The sequence below is a fragment of the Cydia fagiglandana genome, chromosome 7 (genome assembly GCF_963556715.1).
Source record: "Cydia fagiglandana chromosome 7, ilCydFagi1.1, whole genome shotgun sequence".
NCBI lineage: Eukaryota > Metazoa > Arthropoda > Insecta > Lepidoptera > Tortricidae > Cydia > Cydia fagiglandana.
The window spans coordinates 8,724,145-8,738,423 of record NC_085938.1 but is presented as its reverse complement, the minus strand read 5'-3'; the positions used below and the strand labels follow the sequence as shown (position 1 = coordinate 8,738,423).

Genomic DNA, 14,279 nt, shown 5'->3' with positions numbered 1-14,279 from the left:
CGCGCAGGCGTCGGCGGCGGCGGCGCTGGCGGCCGCGCTGCGCCGCTACACCTCGCTCAACCATCTAGCCCAGGCCGCGAGGGCCGTGCTCGCCAACCAGCACCAGATCCAGCAGGTATACAAGTAGCCTAGAGTCGGCGCTAGCGGCGGGGTCGGGCTGCGCGCCGGCGGCGGCGAGCCGCGCGCAGGCGTCGGCGGCGGCGGCGCTGGCGGCCGCGCTGCGCCGCTACACCTCGCTCAACCATCTAGCCCAGGCCGCGAGGGCCGTGCTCGCCAACCAGCACCAGATCCAGCAGGTATACAAGAAGCCTAGAGTCGGCGCTAGCGGCGGGGTCGGGCTGCGCGCCGGCGGCGGCGAGCCGCGCGCAGGCGTCGGCGGCGGCGGCGCTGGCGGCCGCGCTGCGCCGCTACACCTCGCTCAACCATCTAGCCCAGGCCGCGAGGGCCGTGCTCGCCAACCAGCACCAGATCCAGCAGGTATACAAGAAGCCTAGAGTCGGCGCTAGCGGCGGGGTCGGGCTGCGCGCCGGCGGCGGCGAGCCGCGCGCAGGCGTCGGCGGCGGCGGCGCTGGCGGCCGCGCTGCGCCGCTACACCTCGCTCAACCATCTAGCCCAGGCCGCGAGGGCCGTGCTCGCCAACCAGCACCAGATCCAGCAGGTATACAAGAAGCCTAGAGTCGGCGCTAGCGGCGGGGTCGGGCTGCGCGCCGGCGGCGGCGGCGCTGGCGGCCGCGCTGCGCCGCTACACCTCGCTCAACCATCTAGCCCAGGCCGCGAGGGCCGTGCTCGCCAACCAGCACCAGATCCAGCAGGTATACAAGAAGCCTAGAGTCGGCGCTAGCGGCGGGGTCGGGCTGCGCGCCGGCGGCGGCGGCGCTGGCGGCCGCGCTGCGCCGCTACACCTCGCTCAACCATCTAGCCCAGGCCGCGAGGGCCGTGCTCGCCAACCAGCACCAGATCCAGCAGGTATACAAGTAGCCTAGAGTCGGCGCTAGCGGCGGGGTCGGGCTGCGCGCCGGCGGCGGCGAGCCGCGCGCAGGCGTCGGCGGCGGCGGCGCTGGCGGCCGCGCTGCGCCGCTACACCTCGCTCAACCATCTAGCCCAGGCCGCGAGGGCCGTGCTCGCCAACCAGCACCAGATCCAGCAGGTATACAAGAAGCCTAGAGTCGGCGCTAGCGGCGGGGTCGGGCTGCGCGCCGGCGGCGGCGAGCCGCGCGCAGGCGTCGGCGGCGGTGGCGCTGGCGGCCGCGCTGCGCCGCTACACCTCGCTCAACCATCTAGCCCAGGCCGCGAGGGCCGTGCTCGCCAACCAGCACCAGATCCAGCAGGTATACAAGAAGCCTAGAGTCGGCGCTAGCGGCGGGGTCGGGCTGCGCGCCGGCGGCGGCGGCGCTGGCGGCCGCGCTGCGCCGCTACACCTCGCTCAACCATCTAGCCCAGGCCGCGAGGGCCGTGCTCGCCAACCAGCACCAGATCCAGCAGGTATACAAGAAGCCTAGAGTCGGCGCTAGCGGCGGGGTCGGGCTGCGCGCCGGCGGCGGCGAGCCGCGCGCAGGCGTCGGCGGCGGCGGCGCTGGCGGCCGCGCTGCGCCGCTACACCTCGCTCAACCATCTAGCCCAGGCCGCGAGGGCCGTGCTCGCCAACCAGCACCAGATCCAGCAGGTATACAAGTAGCCTAGAGTCGGCGCTAGCGGCGGGGTCGGGCTGCGCGCCGGCGGCGGCAAGCCGCGCGCAGGCGTCGGCGGCGGCGGCGCTGGCGGCCGCGCTGCGCCGCTACACCTCGCTCAACCATCTAGCCCAGGCCGCGAGGGCCGTGCTCGCCAACCAGCACCAGATCCAGCAGGTATACAAGAAGCCTAGAGTCGGCGCTAGCGGCGGGGTCGGGCTGCGCGCCGGCGGCGGCGGCGCTGGCGGCCGCGCTGCGCCGCTACACCTCGCTCAACCATCTAGCCCAGGCCGCGAGGGCCGTGCTCGCCAACCAGCACCAGATCCAGCAGGTATACAAGAAGCCTAGAGTCGGCGCTAGCGGCGGGGTCGGGCTGCGCGCCGGCGGCGGCGGCGCTGGCGGCCGCGCTGCGCCGCTACACCTCGCTCAACCATCTAGCCCAGGCCGCGAGGGCCGTGCTCGCCAACCAGCACCAGATCCAGCAGGTATACAAGAAGCCTAGAGTCGGCGCTAGCGGCGGGGTCGGGCTGCGCGCCGGCGGCGGCGAGCCGCGCGCAGGCGTCGGCGGCGGCGGCGCTGGCGGCCGCGCTGCGCCGCTACACCTCGCTCAACCATCTAGCCCAGGCCGCGAGGGCCGTGCTCGCCAACCAGCACCAGATCCAGCAGGTATACAAGAAGCCTAGAGTCGGCGCTAGCGGCGGGGTCGGGCTGCGCGCCGGCGGCGGCGAGCCGCGCGCAGGCGTCGGCGGCGGCGGCGCTGGCGGCCGCGCTGCGCCGCTACACCTCGCTCAACCATCTAGCCCAGGCCGCGAGGGCCGTGCTCGCCAACCAGCACCAGATCCAGCAGGTATACAAGAAGCCTAGAGTCGGCGCTAGCGGCGGGGTCGGGCTGCGCGCCGGCGGCGGCGGCGCTGGCGGCCGCGCTGCGCCGCTACACCTCGCTCAACCATCTAGCCCAGGCCGCGAGGGCCGTGCTCGCCAACCAGCACCAGATCCAGCAGGTATACAAGAAGCCTAGAGTCGGCGCTAGCGGCGGGGTCGGGCTGCGCGCCGGCGGCGGCGAGCCGCGCGCAGGCGTCGGCGGCGGCGGCGCTGGCGGCCGCGCTGCGCCGCTACACCTCGCTCAACCATCTAGCCCAGGCCGCGAGGGCCGTGCTCGCCAACCAGCACCAGATCCAGCAGGTATACAAGAAGCCTAGAGTCGGCGCTAGCGGCGGGGTCGGGCTGCGCGCCGGCGGCGGCCGCGCTGGCGGCCGCGCTGCGCCGCTACACCTCGCTCAACCATCTAGCCCAGGCCGCGAGGGCCGTGCTCGCCAACCAGCACCAGATCCAGCAGGTATACAAGAAGCCTAGAGTCGGCGCTAGCGGCGGGGTCGGGCTGCGCGCCGGCGGCGGCGAGCCGCGCGCAGGCGTCGGCGGCGGCGGCGCTGGCGGCCGCGCTGCGCCGCTACACCTCGCTCAACCATCTAGCCCAGGCCGCGAGGGCCGTGCTCGCCAACCAGCACCAGATCCAGCAGGTATACAAGAAGCCTAGAGTCGGCGCTAGCGGCGGGGTCGGGCTGCGCGCCGGCGGCGGCGAGCCGCGCGCAGGCGTCGGCGGCGGCGGCGCTGGCGGCCGCGCTGCGCCGCTACACCTCGCTCAACCATCTAGCCCAGGCCGCGAGGGCCGTGCTCGCCAACCAGCACCAGATCCAGCAGGTATACAAGAAGCCTAGAGTCGGCGCTAGCGGCGGGGTCGGGCTGCGCGCCGGCGGCGGCGAGCCGCGCGCAGGCGTCGGCGGCGGCGGCGCTGGCGGCCGCGCTGCGCCGCTACACCTCGCTCAACCATCTAGCCCAGGCCGCGAGGGCCGTGCTCGCCAACCAGCACCAGATCCAGCAGGTATACAAGAAGCCTAGAGTCGGCGCTAGCGGCGGGGTCGGGCTGCGCGCCGGCGGCGGCGAGCCGCGCGCAGGCGTCGGCGGCGGCGGCGCTGGCGGCCGCGCTGCGCCGCTACACCTCGCTCAACCATCTAGCCCAGGCCGCGAGGGCCGTGCTCGCCAACCAGCACCAGATCCAGCAGGTATACAAGAAGCCTAGAGTCGGCGCTAGCGGCGGGGTCGGGCTGCGCGCCGGCGGCGGCGGCGCTGGCGGCCGCGCTGCGCCGCTACACCTCGCTCAACCATCTAGCCCAGGCCGCGAGGGCCGTGCTCGCCAACCAGCACCAGATCCAGCAGGTATACAAGAAGCCTAGAGTCGGCGCTAGCGGCGGGGTCGGGCTGCGCGCCGGCGGCGGCGGCGCTGGCGGCCGCGCTGCGCCGCTACACCTCGCTCAACCATCTAGCCCAGGCCGCGAGGGCCGTGCTCGCCAACCAGCACCAGATCCAGCAGGTATACAAGAAGCCTAGAGTCGGCGCTAGCGGCGGGGTCGGGCTGCGCGCCGGCGGCGGCGGCGCTGGCGGCCGCGCTGCGCCGCTACACCTCGCTCAACCATCTAGCCCAGGCCGCGAGGGCCGTGCTCGCCAACCAGCACCAGATCCAGCAGGTATTCTATCCCAAATTAATCGGGTGCATTGAGTAGGTATATGATACGATCAGAAAATGAAATAGTGTTAAAACTACAATATTTGGCTACAACTAATAGCCGCATAGCACTAAGAGCGGATGTGGTAGTATATGGGAAAGGCCTTCGGAAGGCGTTCTGTGTATTCCTAGTGTTTACGTAGCCCACATCTAAACCCTATTCACAGAATAAGTAATAGTATTATCATACAGAACGGTCACGCACCGCTACGCCCCGACTCGCATTACCTCGCCCCGCGATTGGCCGCGTCATGAATCTGGCGGACTTCTGGCGTCCTCTCAGTAAAGCGACTTACCCACACATACACAATGACGCGTGTACAGACGTGCCGCGCACACATATAAACGCAAATAATTTTTGATATTTGGCGTGTCCGCCCTGTGCCCTAGTCCAAACGTTTATCGGCATTGTTGTTACAGATGCTGTCGGACCTGAACCGCGTGGACTTCCGCGTGGTGCGCGAGCAGGCGGCCTGGGCGTGCTCGTGCGGCAGCGCCGCCACCGCGCACCGCCTCGAGGCCGACTTCAAGGTGACTTGACGACATATAACAGACTAAACCCAATAAATAAATAAATATTATAGGACATTCTTACACAGATTGACTAAGCCCCACTCTAAGGCTTGTGTTGTGGGTACTCAGACAACAATATATATAATATATAAATACTTAAATACATAGAAAACAACCATGACTCAGGAACAGATAAACTGTGTCATCACACAAATAAATGCCCTTACTGGGATTCGAACCCAGGACCATCGGCTTCACAGACAGGGTCACTACCCACTGGACCAGACTGGATAACTACAGTGAAGTAATGGCGTAGCCGAACAAGTGTACGAATTGTACGATCAGTGGCGAGTATCCAACTAAACGCTTCACATCCCATCCAGCTTTGTTTACTCGCTCTGTGCTACACTTAGGGCCAATTTAGACGGCTCGCGAACTCGTACACGATATTAGTAACATTGAGGCCCATTGAGGTTATATCAATTCAGCCGACCAATCAAATAACGCAATGTAAAGAAACTCGCATGCGAGTTCCTGCACCGTCTCAATGATCCCTTATACTTGCTTAAGTGGCGAGTCCGGGCATAATGCCATCTCTTTCACTCTTGATTGGTCTTAACAAGGGTAAAGGAGATAAAATTATGATCTCAGTCGCCAGTTGGTATTTCGGCAAGTATAGTTGGATAGGAAGGGAGTCTTGCCTGTCAAGGTCGCCATGTAAGGGATACAAGAGTACGAGTCACGCACAAACACACTTTCTTCGTGACACTGTTACTGCCGTACGTGGCAATCACTAGTCAACTTTTATTTATTTTTTAGCTCTCATGTTGCAACATTATTTCCCACTCTTTTTGCACTTTAGTAACTAACTTCGCACCGTAGTTAAGATTGGGTATATTAATATATGTAGTCTTCCTTCCAGGCGACGCTAGGCCGCGGGGCGACGCTAGAACAGTGGGCGGCGTGGCTGGAAGGGTGTGTTCGCGGCGCGTTGGCGGCCCACGAGCGCCGGCCGGACTACACGGCGCGGGCGCGACGATTGTTGCTCGACTGGTCGTTTTACTCGTCGCTGGTCATACGCGAGCTCACGCTACGGTATGTATCACTGTTGTAGACCTAGTCTACCAGGCGACGCTAGGCCGCGGGGCGATGCTAGAACAATGGGCGGCGTGGCTGGAAGGGTGTGTGCGCGGCGCGTTGGCAGCCCACGAGCGCCGGCCGGACTACACGGCGCGGGCGCGACAATTGTTGCTCGACTGGTCATTCTACTCGTCGCTGGTCATACGCGAGCTCACGCTACGGTATGTATCACTGTTGTAGATATATATATTTTGTCTTCTTTCTTTACGAGACCAGAGCGCAACGCAAAACTAGAGCAATATTATAGGCATCGTGGTTAAAAGGGTCCGTAAGCGTCCGCGGCTTGCGGGCGACGATTGCTGCTCGACAGGAAAAAATGTGCAAAAGCCACAAAGTCGTTAAATTTGACAATACGAAGACAATTAGAAGTCACCAATGAGAATGTATCTCATAAAAAAAAATTCAAGGGCGTTTCAAGGTCAAATACCGCTTTTATTTACCGATAAAGTATTGTCCTCAGATCGGCGGCGTCGTTCGGCTCGTTCCACCTGATCCGGCTGCTGTACGACGAGTACGTGTCGTACCTGATCGAGCGGCGCGTGGCGCAGCACCACCGCGCGCCGCCCATCGCCGTCATGCAGCGAGCGCCGGTCAGTACACACGACATACTTGTGTCCGAGGCCAGGCGGCGTGAGGCTCGTTCCACCTGATCCGGCTGCTGTACGACGAGTACGTGTCGTACCTGATCGAGCGGCGCGTGGCGCAGCACCACCGCGCGCCGCCCATCGCCGTCATGCAGCGAGCGCCGGTCAGTACACACGACATACTTGTGTCCGAGGCCAGGCGGCGTGAGGCTCGTTCCACCTGATCCGGCTGCTGTACGACGAGTACGTGTCGTACCTGATCGAGCGGCGCGTGGCGCAGCACCACCGCGCGCCGCCCATCGCCGTCATGCAGCGAGCGCCGGTCAGTACACACGACATACTTGTGTCCGAGGCCAGGCGGCGTGAGGCTCGTTCCACCTGATCCGGCTGCTGTACGACGAGTACGTGTCGTACCTGATCGAGCGGCGCGTGGCGCAGCACCACCGCGCGCCGCCCATCGCCGTCATGCAGCGAGCGCCGGTCAGTACACACGACATACTTGTGTCCGAGGCCAGGCGGCGTGAGGCTCGTTCCACCTGATCCGGCTGCTGTACGACGAGTACGTGTCGTACCTGATCGAGCGGCGCGTGGCGCAGCACCACCGCGCGCCGCCCATCGCCGTCATGCAGCGAGCGCCGGTCAGTACACACGACATACTTGTGTCCGAGGCCAGGCGGCGTGAGGCTCGTTCCACCTGATCCGGCTGCTGTACGACGAGTACGTGTCGTACCTGATCGAGCGGCGCGTGGCGCAGCACCACCGCGCGCCGCCCATCGCCGTCATGCAGCGAGCGCCGGTCAGTACACACGACATACTTGTGTCCGAGGCCAGGCGGCGTGAGGCTCGTTCCACCTGATCCGGCTGCTGTACGACGAGTACGTGTCGTACCTGATCGAGCGGCGCGTGGCGCAGCACCACCGCGCGCCGCCCATCGCCGTCATGCAGCGAGCGCCGGTCAGTACACACGACATACTTGTGTCCGAGGCCAGGCGGCGTGAGGCTCGTTCCACCTGATCCGGCTGCTGTACGACGAGTACGTGTCGTACCTGATCGAGCGGCGCGTGGCGCAGCACCACCGCGCGCCGCCCATCGCCGTCATGCAGCGAGCGCCGGTCAGTACACACGACATACTTGTGTCCGAGGCCAGGCGGCGTGAGGCTCGTTCCACCTGATCCGGCTGCTGTACGACGAGTACGTGTCGTACCTGATCGAGCGGCGCGTGGCGCAGCACCACCGCGCGCCGCCCATCGCCGTCATGCAGCGAGCGCCGGTCAGTACACACGACATACTTGTGTCCGAGGCCAGGCGGCGTGAGGCTCGTTCCACCTGATCCGGCTGCTGTACGACGAGTACGTGTCGTACCTGATCGAGCGGCGCGTGGCGCAGCACCACCGCGCGCCGCCCATCGCCGTCATGCAGCGAGCGCCGGTCAGTACACACGACATACTTGTGTCCGAGGCCAGGCGGCGTGAGGCTCGTTCCACCTGATCCGGCTGCTGTACGACGAGTACGTGTCGTACCTGATCGAGCGGCGCGTGGCGCAGCACCACCGCGCGCCGCCCATCGCCGTCATGCAGCGAGCGCCGGTCAGTACACACGACATACTTGTGTCCGAGGCCAGGCGGCGTGAGGCTCGTTCCACCTGATCCGGCTGCTGTACGACGAGTACGTGTCGTACCTGATCGAGCGGCGCGTGGCGCAGCACCACCGCGCGCCGCCCATCGCCGTCATGCAGCGAGCGCCGGTCAGTACACACGACATACTTGTGTCCGAGGCCAGGCGGCGTGAGGCTCGTTCCACCTGATCCGGCTGCTGTACGACGAGTACGTGTCGTACCTGATCGAGCGGCGCGTGGCGCAGCACCACCGCGCGCCGCCCATCGCCGTCATGCAGCGAGCGCCGGTCAGTACACACGACATACTTGTGTCCGAGGCCAGGCGGCGTGAGGCTCGTTCCACCTGATCCGGCTGCTGTACGACGAGTACGTGTCGTACCTGATCGAGCGGCGCGTGGCGCAGCACCACCGCGCGCCGCCCATCGCCGTCATGCAGCGAGCGCCGGTCAGTACACACGACATACTTGTGTCCGAGGCCAGGCGGCGTGAGGCTCGTTCCACCTGATCCGGCTGCTGTACGACGAGTACGTGTCGTACCTGATCGAGCGGCGCGTGGCGCAGCACCACCGCGCGCCGCCCATCGCCGTCATGCAGCGAGCGCCGGTCAGTACACACGACATACTTGTGTCCGAGGCCAGGCGGCGTGAGGCTCGTTCCACCTGATCCGGCTGCTGTACGACGAGTACGTGTCGTACCTGATCGAGCGGCGCGTGGCGCAGCACCACCGCGCGCCGCCCATCGCCGTCATGCAGCGAGCGCCGGTCAGTACACACGACATACTTGTGTCCGAGGCCAGGCGGCGTGAGGCTCGTTCCACCTGATCCGGCTGCTGTACGACGAGTACGTGTCGTACCTGATCGAGCGGCGCGTGGCGCAGCACCACCGCGCGCCGCCCATCGCCGTCATGCAGCGAGCGCCGGTCAGTACACACGACATACTTGTGTCCGAGGCCAGGCGGCGTGAGGCTCGTTCCACCTGATCCGGCTGCTGTACGACGAGTACGTGTCGTACCTGATCGAGCGGCGCGTGGCGCAGCACCACCGCGCGCCGCCCATCGCCGTCATGCAGCGAGCGCCGGTCAGTACACACGACATACTTGTGTCCGAGGCCAGGCGGCGTGAGGCTCGTTCCACCTGATCCGGCTGCTGTACGACGAGTACGTGTCGTACCTGATCGAGCGGCGCGTGGCGCAGCACCACCGCGCGCCGCCCATCGCCGTCATGCAGCGAGCGCCGGTCAGTACACACGACATACTTGTGTCCGAGGCCAGGCGGCGTGAGGCTCGTTCCACCTGATCCGGCTGCTGTACGACGAGTACGTGTCGTACCTGATCGAGCGGCGCGTGGCGCAGCACCACCGCGCGCCGCCCATCGCCGTCATGCAGCGAGCGCCGGTCAGTACACACGACATACTTGTGTCCGAGGCCAGGCGGCGTGAGGCTCGTTCCACCTGATCCGGCTGCTGTACGACGAGTACGTGTCGTACCTGATCGAGCGGCGCGTGGCGCAGCACCACCGCGCGCCGCCCATCGCCGTCATGCAGCGAGCGCCGGTCAGTACACACGACATACTTGTGTCCGAGGCCAGGCGGCGTGAGGCTCGTTCCACCTGATCCGGCTGCTGTACGACGAGTACGTGTCGTACCTGATCGAGCGGCGCGTGGCGCAGCACCACCGCGCGCCGCCCATCGCCGTCATGCAGCGAGCGCCGGTCAGTACACACGACATACTTGTGTCCGAGGCCAGGCGGCGTGAGGCTCGTTCCACCTGATCCGGCTGCTGTACGACGAGTACGTGTCGTACCTGATCGAGCGGCGCGTGGCGCAGCACCACCGCGCGCCGCCCATCGCCGTCATGCAGCGAGCGCCGGTCAGTACACACGACATACTTGTGTCCGAGGCCAGGCGGCGTGAGGCTCGTTCCACCTGATCCGGCTGCTGTACGACGAGTACGTGTCGTACCTGATCGAGCGGCGCGTGGCGCAGCACCACCGCGCGCCGCCCATCGCCGTCATGCAGCGAGCGCCGGTCAGTACACACGACATACTTGTGTCCGAGGCCAGGCGGCGTGAGGCTCGTTCCACCTGATCCGGCTGCTGTACGACGAGTACGTGTCGTACCTGATCGAGCGGCGCGTGGCGCAGCACCACCGCGCGCCGCCCATCGCCGTCATGCAGCGCGCACCTGTACGTATTCACCACAAGTTATCTGGATAGATAAACGAAGCAGTAGGAGTAGGTTTAGAAACTCTTAGGCCCACTTGCACCATGCCAATAACCCGGGGTTAAGCGGTTAAACTTAATAACCTAATGTCAAATTGTACTGGTTACCATGGTAACTCCAGGTTTAACCGGTTATCCCCGGGTTAGTAGAATGGTGCAAGTAGGCCTAACGAGTGCTTTTTCATAGCGCGTTAACACATTCATTGCCACCCATTCAAACAAGACGTCCGCGCCAGGCCACAACAATTTCATCATATAACCCCTGGAGCGCCCCAGAATTACCGTAGTATGGAACTCCTATACTAGTTACCAGCACATGTGTCTGTGTAGGGCGCTCCACGGGTTAATGCAGTATAGTACCACGATCCCGACTATCGGGTCGTCCGGCCTGGGAACGAAATCATAAAATATCCGATAGTCGGGTTTTCGGCACTGAATGTGTTAAGGGATGGCGATTAGGTACGAATACTTATTTTTCCGGCCGCGGACGCCCTTGCGTCCAGCCTGAACGGTTATCGTGTGATAACGAAATGATAGAACAAGCCAATACATAGTAAGACGTGGACGCCTGTACAGATGTAGTGTATAATTGTGTTCCTTCGTATTTTCACGGAAAGGCACGTACGTGTCTTGCTATTTCAGTCAGTCTAAGTACAAAAAGTACTAAGATCGACTAAAGTAGCATGACAAACAAAAAGCTTCCGAGAAAATACGAGGAAAACAATTAAGTAGGTATCACGCGAGAACCGTGTGCTACATCATACTCCCGCTGTCTTGGTAAAAAAAATAATTTGCACGTTATAGGAGGAAGAGGAAGATGTAGCCGAAGAAGCGCCCCGGGAAGAAGAGGAAGAGGGCGAGGGGGACTGGGACTGGGGCGACGACGACGAGGACGAGGACGAGCCGCTGCCCTGCAAGAAGGCCAAGCTCCCGGAGTAACGGCTTACGTAATTAGTACAGTCGCCATCAGATATATCGGAGCGGCCAAGATGCTCAAAAATATCTGAACACGACTCTAACGCCTTGACAATAGAGGCGTGTTCATATATTTGTGAGCACCTTGGCCGCTCCGATACATATGATGGCGACTGTACTACAAGGTACGGGGCCAAGCTTCTGGAGTAAACGGCTTATCAGTGCTACGGGGTACGGGGCCAGTGGGTTAAGTAATCCTTTCAATCTTTATTTCAATGACGAACCGCTGCAAGAAGGCCAAGCTCCCGGAGTAACGGCCTATCAGTGCTACAGGTTAGGGGGCCAGTGGGTCAAGTAAACCTTTTAACCTTAAGACGAAAGTGGACGAGCCCAAAACCGCCTTTCCGTACAAACGTAGGCCAGATTTTCCTCTCTGGATATTAATATTATTGTAAATATTTTGAGACAACTTGAATATCAACCACACCTATGCCCGCTCGTTAGATTTTTTCACTATTACAAGAGTTAGGAGCTTTTAAAAGTTTGTATGAAATCTGGTTTTCGCTCCTAACTTTTATAATAATTTAAAAAATCGAAAAATGTGTTTAAAATACGTCATATTGTGTAAATTTTATTTCTATGTCAATATCCAGGGAGTAAAATTAGAACTATTACGTTTGGATGGAGAATCGATCGTCCCTTTCCTCTTAATATTTCTATAAAATTAAGAGGAAAGGGACGCTGCAGGACAGTTAAAGTATAGTTCTATAGAAGAAGCAATTGGCCTGATGACAGTAACAAAGAATCATGGAAATAATGGTTTCAAAGAAACGTATATGTTAATATGATTCTAAAATATGGCCCAATCTCAGTATAAACTGAAGGATTATTAATATATTCAATAAAATAAAAGTGCGAAATTCTCCACTCGGCCATTTTGGCTGAAACACCAATAAGAGGCGACGTAAGAGTTGACGTCATCAATGCATGACATATTTCTTAGAGCAACATAGACAACCTCATTGTCTGTAATCCATTATGTACTCGCCAAAGAGTTTGGAGGTTCAAAAAAATATTGTTTCGCCACTAAACATTAATTACGTCCAAAAAATATTATTACACGATATAAAGTAAATATTTATTTGATATTATATAAATAAAATGCTAAATAATACGATATTTCCCCAAAAAACTTTTTTAATTATTTGGCTGAACGGAACTATCGTTGCCATGTTGGTTGTCGTAACTAGAAAAAATTAAAAAGTAAATCCGGCGCTCGGTGATTTTCACTCAAAATTTACATGTATCTAAATAATTCATCATAAATTGCAACCGTGTGAGTCTTTGTATAAAATGACTTATTGTGAACAATTTTTGTAATGTATTTATCATCCCTAATCGTAATATATGGTGCTGAATTAACAATATCATTCGGATTCAAGGGAAATTCGTAACTGTAAGTATGTAAGCAATGTCTACCACCATAATTTATGACGTCACAAATCGTCACACGCCGTTTTTGCGCGAGGTTTAAACTGGCTATAATAAAATGCAATTATTTATGTTAAATCTTATGAGTATAGCTGAAATATTGTGTTTTTCGGAACCAATACAAGTGTACCGACAATATTAAAAGGGATTTCAAAATTTGTCATCAGGCCAATAGGAGACTAAACTAGAAAGCAGTTTAGCAGCTCGATTGACTGATAAAATGTTTACATAGGCTAACCTCACTACATCGCGAGACCTTCCTAGTAGCCACTGGCAAATTAAATTAAGCATGAAGCAACCAGCCCCCTCCCGGGCGCCGACGGTGGCCCGCGCTAAAGTTTCTGAGGCACAATATGGCCCTCAGGTAAAAAAGTTTGGAACCCCTGACCCCTAAACTAGAACAAGAAAAACATAGAGTTGGTTAATGGTAGAGTTCTGTTTTCGTTTAAACTTTATGCTTTCTTTCAGTAAATCAACTTCAATACATTTTTTTTAGTTCCAATAACAAGTTATACATAAAATATGAACACAGTTTTTAACACATTCACTGCCCCCGACGCACATGTGCGTCCACCGTCATACAAGCACGGACGTAGAGAGTAATCGGGATAGTGTACACTGGCCAAAAAGTATGTCCACATGAGACATCAAACCTGAGCCCTCCATCTCTTTCTAATTAGGGTGACCATAAGTCATATATATGTGGGATATTAGCATAATCCAGGCCAGGATCTTTTCTCATTCGTGCATAATCAGAGAAAATCATACTGTATTTTCCCTATGCTAGTATAATTGTCCCAGAAAAGAGATGGATATAGTTTTTTTGTCTCCTGTAAAACGCTTCACACAACCTTACTTAATTTAGTCGTTATAAAAGCTGTTACTGTGGATGGGCGTAATCGCGATCATGGTCGATGGTGAGGAAGGTGTGGTCCGCCGTACGTACATCAAAAACACAGCTATAAGAGAGAGCGAGACAGATATCCAGGATGGGGTAAAATGTTGTACTGCGTAACTAGGTAATTCGCAAATCGTGTAGATTAAAAACACTGCCCTCGGTCGTATTTTAATTTATCACCACTCTACGAATTTAATTCCTACTTTCAACACTTGTATCGCAAATTACTTTATATTAATACTATACCGACTAGTTATCGATACTAGTCATTTTGTCAAGCCCTAGCGTAGCGTGGCGTAACAATTTATGTTTATACACGAAATTATCTTGAGTATTGACTAAAATAATAAAATATTAGCACACAACGAAATAAAAACTTACATTTAACTGTGTAAACCGGCATCTTACACTATTTATGCTCCTCATAATTTAACAAAATACCTATCAATATCATACTCATGGTGTGTTCATATACGTGATGACTTCCCTTTTGCATACTTAAGCTATTCTTTAAGCGTAAGCGTCATCGTAGATCTGTGATTGTAACAAAATTTTCAAATTTGCCGTTTTTTTATACTGACGGAAATGTGTGTCCAACCTATATAGAATCGATTACATATATATAAATAGTTAGAATTAACGTTTCAGTAATTAAATATTATGTAAGTAAGTATAAA

General features: G+C 58.4%; 1 protein-coding gene across 1 annotated transcript in view; it reads left to right on the top strand.

The window, feature by feature from the left end:
- LOC134666191 (transcription factor RFX3) overlaps nucleotides 1-11,369 on the top strand; it is a 41,812-nt gene extending 30,443 nt beyond the window's left edge. The window contains exons 14-17 of the mRNA XM_063523342.1: nucleotides 4,648-4,758; nucleotides 5,663-5,835; nucleotides 6,341-6,470; nucleotides 11,103-11,369. Coding sequence (XP_063379412.1) covers nucleotides 4,648-4,758; nucleotides 5,663-5,835; nucleotides 6,341-6,470; nucleotides 11,103-11,237 — 549 coding nt within the window. The 3' untranslated portion in view covers nucleotides 11,238-11,369. The remainder of the gene's footprint in view (nucleotides 1-4,647; nucleotides 4,759-5,662; nucleotides 5,836-6,340; nucleotides 6,471-11,102) is intronic.
- Nucleotides 11,370-14,279: the final 2,910 nt, after the last annotated feature.